Source organism: Lycium ferocissimum, chromosome 4 (genome assembly GCF_029784015.1).
Source record: "Lycium ferocissimum isolate CSIRO_LF1 chromosome 4, AGI_CSIRO_Lferr_CH_V1, whole genome shotgun sequence".
Lineage (NCBI taxonomy): Eukaryota > Viridiplantae > Streptophyta > Magnoliopsida > Solanales > Solanaceae > Lycium > Lycium ferocissimum.
This window is the reverse complement of record NC_081345.1, coordinates 42,203,736-42,222,280: the sequence shown is the minus strand read 5'-3', so window position 1 is coordinate 42,222,280 and position 18,545 is coordinate 42,203,736. Positions and strand designations below refer to the sequence as shown.

Here is an 18,545-nt window from a genome sequence, read left to right as displayed (position 1 = left end):
AGAAAGGAAAAAGGGATGCTTGAAGGAGTCGAAAAGCACATGGATAATCAAGAGCTTATTGTATCTATACTGTCGGTGTAAAGAAAGCATTCCATTATGTATAGACAATGGAATGGATTTTTCAAACACCTTCGAAATTCTTGTAACTTCGGCATCACCTTGGTGCATATTAATGAAATGATTTATTTGATTCATCAAACGAAAAGAAAGAAAAATGAACTACTGAACTACTCAGCTTGGACGATTTCTTATAACAAACTAAATTGGTCATAACTGGTCGAATCATTGTGGACTACTTGATGGAAATGATAATTTAAACATGATCAACTTCCTGTTTTGCAAGATCGGGCTGGGGATCTAAAGGGTATATTGGCAATTATGTTGGGAAGTTTCTAGAATTTGTCAAGTTCTCATGGTAGGTCTTCTGGAAATTTTACGAAGTCCCAGATACAGGTGATATCTTGGAAACACTTGAAATGGATGTTTATTCACATGAAGAATTATTTCTCTCGTCATTTTCCTGGCTACTGTTGCATTAGATTCATAAGCTTTAGTGTTTGTGATGAACTGCTAAGTCATATTTGAAGCATCCTGTATCTAGAAAAGTATGCCTTATAGATGATTCATTTGCTATCACTCATATCTGTGGCGTTGTGAATCAAGATTGGCGGTGAAAGGTGATGAGTAGCAACATATATCAAGCGATACAATGTCTTTTTTTTTTTATTATTCGTACCTGCTTTTTTATTGTCAATAGTATTTTCTTACTTAGGACTAGGTTTTTTTGTTGGAAGAAGAATTAACCATTTTTTTATCTTCTTTCTTCCTCATGCATTTTCAACTTGTGGTATCATAGCTTACTATAAATGCATATTTCTTTTGTCTTTTTTATAAGATGCAGCGCCTGAGAATCCTCTATAACCTTCTATATTTAAATTGGGGTCTCCTTCTTGTTGTCCCTTTTGTTGTCATTGAAACTTTGGATCATTGGATGTGATCGTAGGATCACTAGTGCAATTGATCCCACCAGAACTCCAAATCTAAGCATTTTTTAGCAACAGTAGTATATGAAGGGGGACCCCTTGAGAAGTTAAGTGCTGCATCTTCCTTCGATAATTGAAACAAAAGTTTGCATCTTCCTTCTCCAACTAAATATAGAAAAATACTTGTATCTTCAGTAGTTTTGCCTTAATCATATAACTCTGAAGATGTTAGGTCTTACTGTAGTCGGGGATCCATCTGTTGGTTGTTGGCATTTGGCAACATATAACTTTGAAGATTGTTCTTGTCAACAATCTTACTAATAGAGATGTATGCTGATTATTTACGGTCTGGAGTTCTACATGCACTCCATAATTTTGTTGTTGTTTTTAGTTTGTTGAATTATATGAAGCTTTCAAGCTTATTCATTGGTGCAAAGGAATCCATCAAATTTCATGTCAGAGTTACCTCTGATGCTATTGATCCTATCTTAGAATTTAATGGATCAGACTGCCTCAAATCATTGATAGCTTCAAGCTGGTCCTTTCTGTAAACTTGCAACCTCCCAGTAAAAGACAACAGAAAAAGATCTTTTTGTTGTCCGTTCACTTTTATCTACTTTCTTAGTAATAGAGAAGATTCTCTTCGAGTCTTCGTTCAGACCAGAATGGAGTAGCAACATATAACTATATTTATGGCATACTAAATTTTCCTTTTTTTGCGTTCTTCTCTTCTTCCTCTTTTTTCGATATATTGTGTTTTTGTACTTCCTCTCCCGTTGCCCACTAGCATTTTCCCTTCTACTGAGGAAAGAAAGCAGAAATGTTTATCTTGGGAAAGATGTTTCCTTTCTAAGCTCTAATAAAATCCTTAGCCAGCTTATTGGTATCTATTAGCTCTTTTTCTTATGAAGTGCCCATTTTTTTCAAGTGATAGCCTGTTCCTGCTTTTATGTTGAATTAATGGAAACCTTGTGTGAATGTTTTTATTTTACGGAGGAAATCATTTTTGAGTCTTTGGTGAAATGGGATAATATCACCTAAATCTTTAATTAGTGACTTCTAGAATGCATCTCGAAAAGAGACCGGAATGAAAACAAGGGAAGGTATACTGTACTAGACAAATGGGACTAAGAATAAGTAAAGATAAGTAGGGTCATTAAGCTTTCAACCCCTTGGAAGACTTCTTTAAGATTTTTACTATAAGTTGGAGTTACATCTTATAGCTTCCTTTTTAACATTAGAATCTCGTGTCATATGACTAATACTAGATATGATCTAGTGTGCCTCAGGATGATTTACAAAGATATCAGACCAATTCTCAGAGCTGAAAATGATATTACGTCCCTCCTCCAGCCACAGTTCAGCCTCAGAAGTCATTTCTAGAGGTTATCCGGATGATGCCACATCTGCTTCAGCTGATGCTATGTCTACCAACTTTGACTTCACATTTCCAGCTCCGGGTTCGACTCCACCACAATTTTCTTCCCCCGATCCTCATGCTTTCCAACTTATGGTTCAGGATCTGGCAGCAGCTGAAATCTCAGGTCAGTATAGTGTCCCTTGGGTGGATTGAGAAATTTTGATAGTTCTAAAGTACGGCAAAATTTACCGAGATCAAACAAAGAAAAGAGTACCGGAACGTGCACCTGCAGAAGCAAAATGAGGAATTAAGATTCTTTCTCCATTTAGTAGAAGTCTCCCTTTCGTCCATAGATATTGATAGCTTAATCGTAGCTAAATACTTTGTTTTCTTTTACTTTATGGGTAAACTGAACCTGCTATAGAAACTTGTATTATATATCCTTTTTTTTCTCTTGGTTGGTTGCATTGTGCAGGTTCTGGTAACTGGGAAAATGACCGGGAAGGGGTATTTGATGACTTCTTCTGATGGAAATCGCTCTTCAATTTGTTATATCTCCATACACGCTATAGAGATGCTAACCCTAGACGGATAGCCTATGTGGCTCTTAGCACGCATCTCAACCAAATCTAAACAACTACCTCTGTACAGTAACATTCAGGTATAGTTTCTCTCAAACAAAGATTTCATTCTGGTATCGAAGTTTTTCCATTAACTACTCTCCTATGTCCTGAATTTATGTGCGATTAAGTAGGTAATTCAAGTAAAATAGTCAATTGAATGTAGACATACAAGAGCTGTTTCTGAAGCCCACTGCTCTCCATGAGTTAGTGTAATTCCTTTTGGATGCAAAACTCTTAAATACCCTTTTGTTGTATGGCTCCCAATATTATTGCGAATATTTATATTAGTAACGATTAATTCAGGTTAATAAAATGTTAGTCATTTGTTTTTAATACAATCTGTTGGATGGTGTGTATAAAATTTTATTTACTAATATAAAGATTTGAGTAGTTTAATTCAAAATCTTAAAATATTTCAACTATAAAGACTATATAGTTTTTTCATGATCTAGATCATGCGACAGAGCCAACAACGTAGGAAAGTTTGTTCCCGATTCTATCTTCTCATTAGAACTGCGTTTACGCTAACAAAAAGAAGAGTTTCAGCTAAACAGGAATGTGGGGTCAGCTCCGAGAGTGGATGTTAGGCTGATGTCAACCGCCAATGCGGGGCAGAAAGTAACAGATGGCACTCCATAAAAGCAGCATTGTCTCATTACCTGTCTCACGCTTTCATCTTTTATATCTTAAACACTCCGCAAGATATGAATGTTATGCTTCATCCAATTCCTATTACAGGCTGTTATATGTTGCCCATATTCCTATTGTTTTCTTCCTATTCTGCATCTTTGTCCCCCTCTCTAATTAGGTCTTCTGATGGTGCTGGCAGGATCAATTAGGGATATAAAAGTTTGGCCACAGACTTGTTATCACATCGAGTTCTTACCCAGCACAAGATTCTGAGCATAGTTTTAAATTCAATTAACAACTTCACATAAGTAGAATTTTAGCTTTTCTTTCTTTCACTCTATAAGTAAAACCACATCTTCTAAGAATGTCGCATGAAGATGAAAAAGAAGCATATCCATAATTCATTTGAAGTTAAGTTCTGCCAGATTGTACCATCATTTTAATGAAATCAGCAATTATCAACTTGACAGCACTCTTTGGGACAACAACAACAACATATCCAGTGTAATCCTACTTGGGGAGGGTAGAGTGTACACAGACCTCGTCCTACCTTGAAGGTAGAGAGGTTGTTTCTGATAGACCCTCAGCTCAAGTAAGACAGCGCTCTTTGGGAAGGAAACAAAAACTCTAGTGGGTAAGAATTGGTCAATTTATGGCAGGCAGAGATTCTGTTAGCCATGAAAAATAACTGGAATTTCTCAGTCTATCCCCGAAGAGAGGTCTTCAATTTGTACTGTTACAAATATCTAGGGTGTTAAACATACACTAAAAATAAAATTTGGATATTAAACAAGTTTGTAGCTATATTACGTTGTGGGCACTGATTGCTTCACCTACACATGCAATATGCATAATGTAGCAGTTGCAACTGCTTCTTGAAACATCTTTCCTTTATAATTAATTACTTCAGTGTCTTAATGATGTCTATATAAAAGTCTCAAGTTCAAATTATAGTTGATTACAGGCATGGAGAATTAAATTATTCAAATAGTCAATGAATGTTAATCTGTTTACAGTTTATGGAGTACTCATTGAAATGATTTCTTTGCGACTATGTTTAACATAGTTTTCCCCTGCTGACGCTGGTAAAAAGGATTAGAAAACACTATTTAACTTTGTCCCTCGACTGTTTTCATGGTGCTTTGTTTACATTAGTTCGTACTAATACTATTATGCTGTCATTTTTCATTTAAAGCAAAATTATGAACTGGTCTATATCAGTGTATGATCGCAGATTTATATCTTATCTTATTATGGATGTACTTAGTTATATTCTTTAGATACTCTCCTTCACCTTTAAAAGAAAACACACTTAAGCCGTCATTTCATCCATTCAGAATTGTCTTCTAAGTATTCTCGGCTACTTATTATTTTCAGCTATTAGGATCTTAAGTGACGCTTCCATCCTTTTCTTGTTCTTTATGTATTGGGTTCCACCACCCATTACCCTCCTAAAGCAGCCATGTTTTCTTCTTGGTTTGAACCATTAGTTTGGAAACTCTCCAATAACAATTGTCAATGCACCAAAATCATTTTTATTATTGATATCCTTGAACTACAAGATGGACATCTTGAAATAGTTGAATATAGCAGGATTTAGTTATGGACAAACTATTTGTCCTTTTTCAATAGGTTGATGAAAAGCTGACCAACCTAGATTCGGGAAAGAATCAGCAAGCTCTGTCAATGGCTCAGAACAATAGATGCTGTTCGGATGGTCCAGATCAATTATTCAGGTAATCCTGGGCAAAGTCTTCCTCATATTTGAATTTAGATTCTTTATCTTGCTTACTCTTACCCATTATGTGATATTGTTAGAGGACTGGAAGCAAAGTGGTCACATAGTAATTCAAAGGCTTGCAGATTACGTTGTCCTTCGAGTATTTTGCTTTCTTGTTCTATCGGTTAACTAAGAACTGGAATTTATAATAGGATCAGCATAGCACATCACTGAATTCAAGTGCTAATTCAGAGGTCGAGGGAAGACCGCGAAAATCACTTAATGAGAAAAGGCAGGAGTACCAGGACTTGCTCATTCACTATATGGCACTGCACCTGCTTGCACTATCTACAAGTGCCTTAGGCAGCGGCGGTCATTTGAAGTTGCGAGGACCCAGTATATTTGACAGTACAATACAATGGATTGGCAAGCTATTTCAGGTAGGAACTAAAGTTGTTAGAATTTTGTTATGTCCAAGAATTCATACGATTGAATAAAAGCAGGTTGCTTTTCCTTGTAAATGTGGTTATTAAAGCCTCAAGAAAATGATGATATATTAGCCTATTGGCTAGCTGACATATCCACTCCGTTGGTGCTGCTGGAACATACATTGAAAGCTGGTGTACTGCTGGGTAATACCTCACAGGCAGTCACATTGGCTACTGTATTCCATAGAATGACACAGGTAATATTTACTAGGTTTGAACTTTGGATTTTATCATTTAGCATATAACTCCCTCTGATGATAATTTTTTTTTCCCAGAACTATCATGGAACCCTTCAAGGTGTAAATCTTTCTCCCATTGATGGTGATTCAGCTGGCGTGCTGGATACCTGCGCCAGGTTGAAGGCAAATATCTAGCTTTTCTATTTGATTAGCAGCTAACATCATAAGTAGAAAAGATTTATAGACTAATCTGTGATGATTCTGCTTCTTGGATTCTGCATCTAGGTTCAGCAGATTTACATTATTCAATATAATTCTACAAATATAAAAGAGGACTTTAGATGTGAGGTTACCTGAAGCATTTTGATTTATTTCAATGATTGATTTAGGCTTCAAGATTATCCAGACCAGACATACTTAATGAGACTGCAAACACACTCGCCAGTGCTGCTAGTCAGGAAATTTGAGTGCTCACTGGCAACATGTCAAGAACCTTGCTATCTATCTGAACATGATGAAATCCAATCATGTAAGAGCTTCATCTAAAAGTTTGTTATTCTTCCACACTCTAATTTATTTTCTTGTTTCTTGCTTCATAATTGCGCGCTGATTTGACATTGTCTCTTGCACTTTTAGATTATTTGCTGTTTAACTATATTATGAATTAACTCATATCATCATGCCCTGCAATCATATTTACTGCAATATCTCTATCTGCTCTAACAAATTTTTCTATCTTCATGCACAATCAGCTCTTTTATGTCTCATTTCTTTCCTGTTTAAAAAATTACTCTGTTGTTCTCCTCTTTCTCAACAAGAAGAGTATCTTTCACACATGTGAGAGGGAACTGACCTGTTAGTGACAGACTAACCCTGCTTGCTAGGAACTTTAGGTGGCGCAATACCTGGCTAACATTTGTGTGAAAGAAGAGACACTAGAGAAATAATTGACAGAGTGTGTGAATACAATTGTCTTACCCTCTTAAAAATATTTTGCAGGTGCACCTTACAAAGTGCATAACTGTCTATTCATGATGCAATATATTTGCTCTTAGTATATCTGTATACACTTAGCTATTTATGATTAACTATTCAAAACTCCCCCTCAAACAAGTGCATACACGTACATACCAAGCTTGCTAGCTATATGACTAATTTAGGGACTGGTGAAGGATTTGAGTATTATGTTACATGGATTTGTTTAGGGTACACATCTGATACGGGTGTGTGTAAGTACTCAAAACGGGTAGTTTTTGGGAATGTCTAGTTTATTTGAAGGATCCGCACGTCGGCACAAAGTACCCACACCTTTATCACACCCCTTGTACTATACATCAAGGCCAATGAAGGATCTATGTAACAATTGTGAACATATCTGTAAGTTGATCATTTGGATTCAGAATAATTTGTGAGGATGTCTCTGTTTAAACAAAATGGACCTTGGACCTAACTCAGTCCGAAGAACTTGAGTAAAAATTGTCCTAAATCAATATAAAGAGACTACGACCTATATTCTTAATCAATGAAGGACTTTACAGAGCTGGACATCTAGAGTATAAATAGCATTATATGGAGCCTAACACTGAGTAACCGAACATTTGGGATAGGTTTGACTCTAATCTCATGTTAAAAAAATGGACTTTGGACCTAACTCAATTCTAAAAGCTAGCTCATGAGGTGAGAATTGTTCAAGACCATATGAAAGAGACTACAACCTACAATTTTGGACCTGGGACTATGATAGTCTTCAGAGAGCATATTTCTCTTTGATGACATGACAATTGATTTTTCTGTGTTTAGTTTGGAACACCGTATTCAAAACGATACGAAGAGCGGTTTTCATAGCGCAGGTCTCACCAAATATCAATTCATTGAGAAATTGTTTGGTCCATATTAGTTAGTTTCCACAACCATAGCTTGATATTCTGCCTCTACATTAGATCTAGCAACTACTTGTTTCAATCACTTTCAATCTCTGACTAGAACACAATATTCATTAGTAGAGAGTTTATCTGAAGATGACCCTGCCCAATCTGCGTCAGTATACCGACAGTCTTTGTTTAGGAAATGGCATACATCCTGATCTTAAATCAGATGAGTGCACACTTCAGAATTCCAGATTAATCTTTCCCGCGCTTTCTTTTAGTAATTTACGTTGGTTATGTGGATATTGTGTTGTTTGACTGTCCATCATTGTGATTGAACTTTTTTCCCTTTCTCTAATTTAAAGCATTTGATTTGATTCATAAGCAATTCTTGTTTGTGCACCAAATTCTTTTTCAGGTTTATAGCATAGCTGACAAGTTGCAAATTGTGGAGAGACCAGATGCGCTTATAAACACCTGTGAACTTTGGAATGCCTGTATATTTAAGAGAGAACACTATAAGCAAAATTTTGCCACAGAATTTTGCTAGTAACACACCGAGCACAATTTTGCAGCAGAATCAAAAGTTCAATAAACAATCAATCAACTAAATCTGTATCCAAAACTAGTTGAAGTAAATTTTATAAATCCTCTGTATGAGTTTAGAGGATTCGTCATAATTTAATTATTTTTACAGTGGGCTATCAGACTACTTCATTCCTCATCCTTTATCTCTGACTTGAGAAAAATAAAGACGTTGTTTGTACCAAATTACAGATGATTTGGTAGAGTGCAGCAGTTAAAGATCTGTCGCACTGACAATAACCTTTGTATATGGTAAGACTTTGTCAAAAAATCAACCTTAAGCAATACCTTAAAAGGATTTAAGTTAATACATATTGTCAGTGTAAAATATGTTACACCACCAGTGTGATTTAACATGTTACAATATGTTACCTGGCAATTATGCAACAATTACTTTTTAAATAGCCTGATTATGTGAATCCCCGGCACGACCAATTCATAAAACTCAACTCGTTCTTAAAACCCTTTCCATCTCTTACAGAAAATGCCATTCGAAAACCAACAACAACAGCTTTATTCATTTTGTTTGATTGTCTTGTATTTTCATTCTTTTCAACCACTTCAATTCTTTTTGTCTCCTCTTAAAGTCAAAGGGAAAAAATACAATACCATAAAATGTTAAGTTCTACCTAGAAATGGTTCAGAGAATAAAAAATTGAGTTATATATAATGCCAGTGTAAAAAAAAACACATCATTAATGTAATATAACAGGTTATCTATCATTTATTCTCTACTATGTTATTTGAGAATCTGTCAAAAACTCTTGACTTATTAATTCACAAACTTCAAACTCAATATATATAGGAATGAGACAAAACGTTTAAATTCAAATGAATAGGAACAAAGATCTTCGATAGAATTCAATCGACAAGATAAGATATTCATAATTTTTTTAAGTGTCTTTTAAAGGATAAACTTTTCAAGTCGCCATAATGAAAATGAGCTCAAAAAGGTTTTATAACAAATTAATTATGCTGTACACACCCTTGATTTGAATTACTATATGATAAGGTCATAATCATTGGCTCAAAATATATACTACTTAGCATTTTTAAAGCTAATTAAATATATGAGCACTTGCTAATTATGAATATTACAAGTGTGCGTAAACAAAGCTGGCCTGCAAGAGAGAGAGAGAGAGAGAGAGAGAGAGAGGGGTATTGCATAAGATCGAAGTATTGCTATCATGTCACTTAAAAATTTATAACAAACATATTCCATAACAAACTTGGCTATACAACCTGCAAATGTTAGTACGTAACCTATTATAGTAGGTAAAACTACATAAAAATCTTTTTTAATATTAGTGTGTATAATTTAAATTCTTTTCCAACTTGATTATGATGCATCTGAGATCATAGCTTTTATCATCGTTAGTATCATTAGTTCCATTACCAAAACTTTTGCCTTTTCATATTTGTTCCTCAGGAGCAGCCAGTCAGAACACGTACTCTGGAGAATTTCTTTTCAAAAATATTTAATATGGTGACACCAAGCTGTGATTGTACGGTGATTGCAACTGGTAATGACGCCATATATAGGATGTGTATTTGTTTAACCTAATATAAAGGAAAAAGAAAACACTTCAATGCTTATGAACAGACAAAAAGAAGCTACAAAACTGCAACATTGATCGAGTCATTGTTTTATATACAATCTCCTGGAGTCCTGGTCATGGAGGAAGCTTCCTGTCTCTTCCAAGAACTTAAATTAGGATTTAATTTATATGCATCGATAATGTTACAAAAAAAAATTAATAGCTGTGTATAACTTGTTGCAACAACTAACAAATAAGCTACCTTATTTTCCATGTAATTAATTATACTAAGGCTGAAGTGGTGAAAACACCCCTAAACTTGACACATTTTCGTACTTTAGCCCCTGAACTATTGACCTTCTTAAAAACACCCCTAATCTTGGCCAACTCAATTTAAATTCACCCCGTGTTAGGACACCTCAGCGACGTGAATCCACGCGCTGTCCACTTGGCATGTTCTTGCTATACCATGTGGCAACATGGGGTGAATTTAAATTCAGTTTGCCAATATTAGGGGTGTTTTTAAGTGTGGCAATAGTTTGGGGACTAAAGTAATAATTCGTGATAAGTTTAGGGGTGTTTTCACCACTTCAGCCTTATACTAGCTAATTATGGACGGTTAACTTATCATTATCTTTTAAGTAACCTAACAATTAGCGTAAAAACTTATTTATACTCTCATTGTGTAAAAATTAATCCCCTTTGATTTCCAAGTTTGCATAATGTTAGGGGGATTTAATTACTAGGATGGAGATCAGTGGAAATTGATGAAGAGCTAGCCTAAGTCAAGTCGTTGGAACATTTGTTTGTTTTGTTTTGACACTCCTTTTGAACGGGGTTCTAAAGTCCCTCATTCAAAATATTAACGATTAATAAAATGCTGAAATACAATAAGAAATAATATCAACATTAAGTAGCAGTTCAAAAATTAAAACTGCAATCCCTCAAACAAGTTAAACAAGTAACTCTTATCAATAATACAACAAGGAACTAGTATGACACTGAGCAATTAATTTAGTAACTATAACACTCGAATAAATCTTAACATTTCTGGAGAATATCCATTCAAGCAAATACTTCCTCCCTTTCATATTTGACGGCAATCTTTGACTAGACACAAAATTTACAAAAATAACGACTTTGGTACATGAATTATATAAATAAAACATAGTATAAAATTAAGTATGGCCATTAGAAATCTAACAAAAAATAGGAAATTTATGATACAAAGTTTTCAAATATATAAATATATATCAATCCCTATAAAATGAGAAAAACTGTCATATAAAACGGACAGTAAATAAAACAAGAAGTTCAGGAAAACCTCTTTAGTTTGTAGACAAACCTAATGTGTGGAAAGTAGAACAAAAGATTAATAATCTCACTTTAGATACTATTATTATATGTGTACCGATAGAGTGAGCATTTTTTTAAACTAAATAGCCGGCGTGGAATTACAGACTAGAGTCTGACTTCTCTCCATATTTTTAATTTCAAGAGAGTTTTAGTTTCAAAATGGTTTAAGCCCTTAATTTTCCTATCTCCCAAATATCTAGCTTCAATATCAGATCAAACAATATTAGCTACATATAAGCTTGATCTTGAATTATTGGGAGTCTTACAAAATTTCTTTTCAAAAATTTTAATCTCCTCGTTCTATATAATTTTAATTTCTTTTGACTAGGAAATTGGCTTCATAGATGAACTCCTCAAACGATCAAGATGTTGTCCAACAAGAACAAGATCACCATCAGCAAGAACAAGAGCACTACATGGGAGGTGTTGGCAGATTTTATGAGTGTGTGTTTTGCAAACAAGGTTTCAACACAGCTCAAGCTTTAGGTGGTCATATGAATATTCATCGAAAAGACAAAGCCAGCAAGAAAAAACCGAGTCCTACTCACACTTTGCTCAGCTCCAGTAATAAGCCTGATATCCAGAACAGCTTATCAGGTGAGTCGTATCTAAAGTTTAAGTTTAATAAGTTTCATGTTCTGAATTATTCTTTGAAAAATATGTATTCGAAATTGAATTTAGTAAGTTTTCAATTTATATAGTATTAGGGTTTTTTTTTTTCTCATACACATACAATCAGTAGTATAATTATCTTTTTATGAAGGTTGTTCAACTGACCTTCTTTCAATCTTTGTGGCTCCACTGCTGCTTACAATTTTACAACAACAACAACATACCCAGTATGATCTCACAAATGGGGGGAGGGTGGTATTACGCAACCTTACCCCTACCTTGTGAGAATATATATATATATATATATATATATATATATATATATATATATATATATATATATATATATATATATATATATATATCGAAAACAGTCTCACTAATTTCACAAGGTAGGGGTAAGGTTGCGTAATACCACCCTTTGAAAAATATGTATTCGAAATTGAATTTAGTAATTTTTCAATTTATATAGTATTAGGGTTTTTTTTTTTCTCATACACATACAATCAGTAGTATAATTATCTTTTTATGAAGGTTGTTCAACTGACCTTCTTTCAATCTTTGTGGCTCCACCGTCGCAATTTTACAACAACAACAACATACCCAGTATGATCTCACAAATGGGGGGAGGGTGGTATTACGCAACCTTACCCCTACCTTGTGAAATTAGAGAGACTATTTCCGATATATATATATATATATATATATATATATATATATATATATATATATATAAAAAAAGTTTTTAACACATTGTAATTTGTACTTTTGAAATTATGGTTCAACATTAAGTATTTGTTGAAATTTTTGTAATTTTTTACTTGTATTTTTGTGTTGTTGTAATTATTGGTTCAGTTGAACTTGTTGTTGGTAAGTTGCGTATGCCTATAAGTATTAAATTATACAGTATCATGGGCGCTGATCTCTCTCTCTTACACACAAATTTTTCGCTTGTATATTTATGTTTCTGAAAAAACTTATGGTTTGTAAGTTGCATTCTCCCCTGTGTTCTATATGTGGTCATCCAAGTAAAAAATGATGAGTTCAATCAAATAATCTACCTTCTAACACTATAGGTTCGCCTCTGCAGGTTCTAATCTTAGATGTTACAATAATGTGGCAGAGGCACAATCAAGTTATGCTCCATATTTTCCGTCATCTGCATCTACCTCTACAAATGGAGAGTTCTGCTTGAATCACAATAGAAGCAGCACTCGTATTGATCATCACAATAGGCAATGCTTGAATTTAATTGGAGAGGATTGGGGCATGAACTTAAGCTTGCAATTTGGTGAAGCTGCACATGTAATAGAAACTATGGAAAAGAAGAGTCAAGAAGATGATTTGGATTTGGAGCTTCGACTGGGCCATTATCCTCGGTAAATGACAATTCATTGAAATTTTATCTCTATGAGATCGTCATGTATCATGCCTAATTAGTATGTAGATTTACAAAGGACTAATTGTACAGCTGAGCTGAGTGTCTTAGTAACTTCATGAGCAAAAGCATTAGTGTCATTTTCATATCTTTATGGTGCTTTGTTGCATTATAACTCTATACACACATAAAGCTTATTCATGTATACCGGTAAGTAATTTTATGTTATATAGTGTGTATATGTTTTATTTCTTCAATAATATTGACCCTATTTCATTAATCTGTGTTAGTTAATACTTTATGAGTTGTGTACATCTGGTTGCTATTTCTACTAGCCCCTTATTTTTTATTTTTCACCTTTTGATACTAATGCAAGTTCCTTGACGTATTATGCGACCAGCCAAGTATTATTTGATTTAAGTGAACAACTTTTCATGAAATGGACATAGATATGATGATTAGCTACTATTATGTTCTCAGTCTCACAGTAAATTTAAGAGGAACATGGGATCGGATCATCAGAGTACATGTCTTGCATATTTTGCTTTGCTTTAGTCTACATGCATGTATACATAGCATAGATAGCGACATGTGCCGCATTAGCTCAGCGCCCTCATATACCTAATTATGTCTTCAACAATTGTGATGTATTGCTGGTAGTTGAACTCTGAAAGGAGATCTACTGTGCCATTATAGATAAATCCCGCATTGGAGTGGCATGGAAAAGATAGACGTGGTGAATTCAATATTTAAGTGTTGAGTTGCCTTTTATGTTAAAGCCAATGGGGACAAAATCGTGAGGCCCAAAAGCCATTAGGTAGCCCAAATTAAGTTACCTTGACTCGCTCTACGTCGTTACAAATGATGTATATTAGGGTCGGTGCCTCCCCTAGTACGACGATGGGTTAAATTTAAGCAAAAACGGTGAATCCCTAATACGGGTGAATGGTTGAACTCAAAATTATGGGGGTTTGCTGTGAAGCTTGTCTTCGACTAATCTCATGTTGTAATGGGTGGGGAAATTAAGCCATATAAGTGCAAGTTCTTGATTCAACGGCTGGGCACCATTTTGGTTTAAAACTTGAGGGAATAAACGGACCCAAAAGCCTTGAAGTGCTCAAAAAGATCGAATCAAAATGAACAATAACTTAACAGTTGAACCTAAGTCATTACATTACATAGATTCTCCCTGCCTAACTATTATGAAGATATATAATTAGGGTATTAGGAGCGTGACATTTTTTTCTGTATAGGTTGCACTTCTGTAGGCGAATTTAGTTTAGATAATATTCTTCGTACGTACGCGTTGGTGCAAAATTTGAAACATCCTACATGAATATTAAGGTTCGCCCATCTTTTATCAGTAAATAGTACTTCCTCCGTCCCAAAAAGATTGACACTTTTTGCTTTTAGAGAGTCAGACGAGTTGTTCTTTTTTTTTCATATGTCTTTTAAATATTTTAAATTATTAATTATGGTGACTTATAGTACTTTTTACTTAGTTTTCAAATATGTAAATCTTATTTTGAAAAATTTAAAGATTCTATGTCCTAACAAACGATCAAAATTAGAAAGTTTGTCTCTCGAAAAGTGAAAAGTGTCAATCTTTTTGGACAGTGGGAGTACTTTACAATCACCTCAACACTGGGAAGTGGGAACCCTAATTGAACAAAAACACGGTATGTACATGCCACCTTACTTATTTGCCTTGACTTGGTCGGACTGTTATTTAACATAGAAAAAGAAATGTTCCATTTGGCCTGCAGTGACACAGACAACTAATAATGTTCGTATTTATAACCTATAGCTATAGTAATTTATTTGTCTCTAGGTCCAACACCATGACTTGACCAGAAAGCCACACGGACTTGACTTGACCAGAAGTTAAGTTATACTTAGAACAATTTCGGAATCAGATTTTTCAACAAGGAGTTAGGGTTAAATATTAAAATCTCACACCCCCATCGTGGGTAAGTCAATTTTGTATTTCTTTGACAAACTAGTTCAAGATTTTTTCTGGAAAACCGAGGAAATAATTATATTAGGAACATTGTCATACACTCCCCGTTTATGTGTTTTTTTCCCTGCCCCATTTTTTTTTTTTCCTCTCTACTTTATTTTTCACTTTGTAGCATGGTATCTATTTTCCTTCAACTTCTTTTGGTTTTTGTTTTAAGAAAACTATGAAATAGTTCATAATTAGATCAACCGGAACGTCTTTTTCTTTCTTTTTATTACAAAGCAACGAATTTTCAAAAAAATTGAATTAACTTTGTTCCAATGTACATAATTAAACTTAAAAACACAACACCGGTGATAACCTAGAAAAATCAAAGTTTAAAAGCCTCCCTAATGAAATATTCAAAAAACAACAATCCTCGTAAATATATCGATACATACAAATAAATACTTTATAACAGAACTCTACAATTCAGTAGAATTAATTAAATCATAATATATATACATTTGCAAGTCATTGATTTTGCATTTAATTTCCTATCTATCGATTGCCCATCTGGTTTCCTATATACTAAAGAGAATGAAATCTCAGTTAAAACTTTCAGAAAGCTATTTTCAATAGTTAAAATTCTATGACTTGAATTATTCAGTACAAAATGCACAGCTCCAGACGTCATATTTAATTTATAGGCGCCAAAAAAAAAAAATTCAAGCACAAAATCAAGATAGGAAACCCGTTTAAATGTAAAATACATTCTTTTGAAAAAGGCAAATTCATTGTGTAAGAATTTCAGTTTATTTTCTATTTTGCAGCTTTGCCCTACTACCTGTCCTGACCTACTTCTAATTTTCTAAAAATGTGTTTTGACCCCACCCCCCCCCCCCGACCTGCACCGTTAGGAGTTTGCCCTGCCCCGCCCCGCCTTACCCCAATTGCCATCCCTAAGGAGATTCACATGTAAGAAAATAAACGCAAAAGTCAAGGAAACTCAACAATTAGTATATATACGTTAAAAAAAGTGACCTATATCTATACATGATCGATGAGGTAACTTCTCTTGATCTACAAGTTTAACTCTTTCATTCTTTCAATGTAGACATACTAAACGTTGAATTCCTTGACATCTTCAATAATTTTTCTTAATTTACAAATGGAAGTTATCACCCGTTTGGTTTCTTCCCCCTTTTATAGATGGGAGTTTCCTATGTTGGAAGCCTGATCAATGAGGTAACTTCTTTCGATCCACACCTACTTAAAGAAGCAAAATGTACATATAAATTACCATGATTATTTAGACAGCTTATATGAGACAAAACATGAAATGAACAACTAATTGCTAAGTTAATGACTGAATGTGGTGATATAAAATATCAACTGATAGCCATGTCAACAAGCACCAGTGGTCTAGTGGTAGAATAGTACCCTGCCACGGTACAGACCCGGGTTCGATTCCCGGCTGGTGCAAAGATGTTTTTGCTTTTCTTACTTGCTTGACCTCATTTTTTATGCCAATATGTATAGTCCAGAGCTGTAACTTTCATACCTTCTTAGCTAATAGCTAGTAGGATAGTAAACCACAAGTGTAAATATTCTTTGGCTTGATTTGGTATCAAAACACCAAAAAAGCAAAGAAACAGCTCATGTTAAGCAAACATAATCAAGGCAAGGAAAAATAGATTAAATAAAAAGGACATGCATGATGTTAATTACCATCTTAAAATTTATCCAAAATACCAGCAAACACTCCCTTTAAACTATTGAAAACAAATAGAAGTTCAATGTTAATGTGTTGTGCTGTCCTGCTGGGTAAGTGAAGTGCAGGCAGCTAGGACTGGACTGAAAAGCAGTTCAAGCCCAATAGGCCTATAGAATAATGGGCCGGTCTTGGATCGGTCTAACCCACTTGCCACATCCAAATGATTTACAGGATCTTCATATTTTTAGCCAGGTGACCTAAAAGAATAGGGAAAAGGACACACATGGCCATCGGGCCCAAGCTATTGGCAATCGGATGACCCAAGAAGCTTATTAGACATTTTTTAGCCTTTTTAAAATAATTTCATTTTGCATCCTTTATTCAACTAATTTCAACATATGTATAGAAACCGTATCATTGTTGTATCGAAAATGTATCGTACATATATAGAAACCGTATTATTGTTATATAGAATGTGTATTCCTACAATATGTGTTTAGAAAATGTATCATTGTTAAATAAATTTGTGTTTAATAAATGTTAAATCAACATATACTTACTAATTATACACATATCATACAATTATTATACATGTTTTGGAGATTTTTGAATGCTCAATCAACTCATACTTACTAATTATACACATATAATACATGTTTTGGATATTTTTTGAATGAATTTTTTTTGTCTGCCTTTAGTGACGACTTTAAAAAAATCTAACCATTTGTAGTGAATGACCTGTTGGGCTAGCGCTTGGCAATAGGCCGAACGGTCAACTCGCGACATTAAGCCCAAACATGGGCCAAACAAATTTCTAATGGTCATGTAGTGTCACACAAGTTATATAGCAATATGTTGATTGTATATTATATACTGATTTATTATAAGTTGTATTATATATAATGGTCATGTAGCGTCACATGAGTTATTGTATAGTTAGTTGATGGAATAGTACTTAACTAATGTAATGCCAAAAGACCCGTGTGTCCTCTTTTTTATAAACTAATGTAACTGCTCTCTTCCTCTCGAAGGAATGTCGAGGTTAAAATATAAGATGCATTTTTCCTAGACGAAGTTACTCCATATTTGAGCCTCTGAACTGTTTAAAATTCATCATATGAACAAATGGAAGTATTAAAAGTCAAATAAAGCTGTCGGTAAGTTCTAATCCGCGTGTCATTGTCTTATTAAAGAAACTAAAAGTCCAGAAAGGAACAAAAAAGAAGCAGCAGTTCCCAGGTGCGGCGATCGGCGGGGAAAATACTTAACAAATAAACATGGACAAATTATTTATCTTCCTTTTAAAAATAAAACGTAACCGTTCATTTTAATAACATGACAAATTACATAGGCCCCGCCACCCCTCATTGTTTATCTTCCTCTCCTAACTACTACTTCCCCGAGCAGAATTTTCGAGTTCAAATTGAGAGAAATAAACAATTTCTTCGTAGGAAACATTATTAAAATGGCTTATCTTCTTCACTTGGAACTAATATACTAATGGAGAACTCATCTAGTCTAAGAATAAAAGTTTAAGGCAATCATACAGTACTATAAAAATGGAACAATATA

General features: G+C 34.3%; 2 protein-coding genes and 1 non-coding gene across 4 annotated transcripts; all 3 read left to right on the top strand.

Moving 5' to 3' along the window:
* Window positions 1-2,392: 2,392 nt before the first annotated feature.
* LOC132053056 (myosin-9-like) lies at window positions 2,393-8,689 on the top strand. 2 transcript variants are annotated; one of them, XM_059444866.1, is made up of 8 exons: window positions 2,393-2,527; window positions 2,819-3,004; window positions 5,229-5,332; window positions 5,569-5,756; window positions 5,852-6,001; window positions 6,080-6,159; window positions 6,373-6,512; window positions 8,267-8,689. In XM_059444866.1, exons 3-8 carry the CDS (start codon window positions 5,311-5,313, stop codon window positions 8,272-8,274), a joined length of 588 nt encoding a protein of 195 aa, XP_059300849.1. In that variant the 5' UTR covers window positions 2,393-2,527; window positions 2,819-3,004; window positions 5,229-5,310; the 3' UTR covers window positions 8,275-8,689. The 2 variants fall into 2 exon arrangements, with proteins under 2 accessions (XP_059300849.1, XP_059300847.1); XM_059444864.1 differs by having other exon boundaries at window positions 5,529-5,756.
* A 2,774-nt stretch (window positions 8,690-11,463) lies between these two features.
* LOC132054730 (probable transcriptional regulator RABBIT EARS) lies at window positions 11,464-13,561 on the top strand. Its single transcript, XM_059446699.1, has 2 exons — window positions 11,464-11,924; window positions 13,030-13,561. The coding sequence occupies exons 1-2, from the start codon at window positions 11,672-11,674 to the stop codon at window positions 13,320-13,322; spliced, it is 546 nt and encodes a 181-aa protein (XP_059302682.1). The 5' UTR covers window positions 11,464-11,671; the 3' UTR covers window positions 13,323-13,561.
* A 3,109-nt stretch (window positions 13,562-16,670) lies between these two features.
* Window positions 16,671-16,741, top strand: TRNAG-GCC (transfer RNA glycine (anticodon GCC)). Its single transcript has one exon. It is a non-coding gene; the product is annotated as a tRNA-Gly (tRNA).
* The last annotated feature ends 1,804 nt before the right edge of the window (window positions 16,742-18,545 follow it).

What these genes read in the sequence shown, in the direction of transcription:
- LOC132053056 (XM_059444864.1), top strand. Translation starts at nt 5,300, where the DNA reads ATGCTGTTCGGATGGTCCAGATCAATTATTCAG. An exon ending in GGTCCAGATCAATTATTCAG is followed by an intron (nt 5,333 to 5,528) that starts GTAATCCTGGGC and finishes AATTTATAATAG; the next exon opens with GATCAGCATAGCACATCACT. An exon ending in GTGCTGGATACCTGCGCCAG is followed by an intron (nt 6,160 to 6,372) that starts GTTGAAGGCAAA and finishes TGATTGATTTAG; the next exon opens with GCTTCAAGATTATCCAGACC.
- LOC132054730 (XM_059446699.1), top strand. Translation starts at nt 11,672, where the DNA reads ATGAACTCCTCAAACGATCAAGATGTTGTCCAACAAGAACAAGATCAC. An exon ending in TATCCAGAACAGCTTATCAG is followed by an intron (nt 11,925 to 13,029) that starts GTGAGTCGTATC and finishes TCGCCTCTGCAG; the next exon opens with GTTCTAATCTTAGATGTTAC.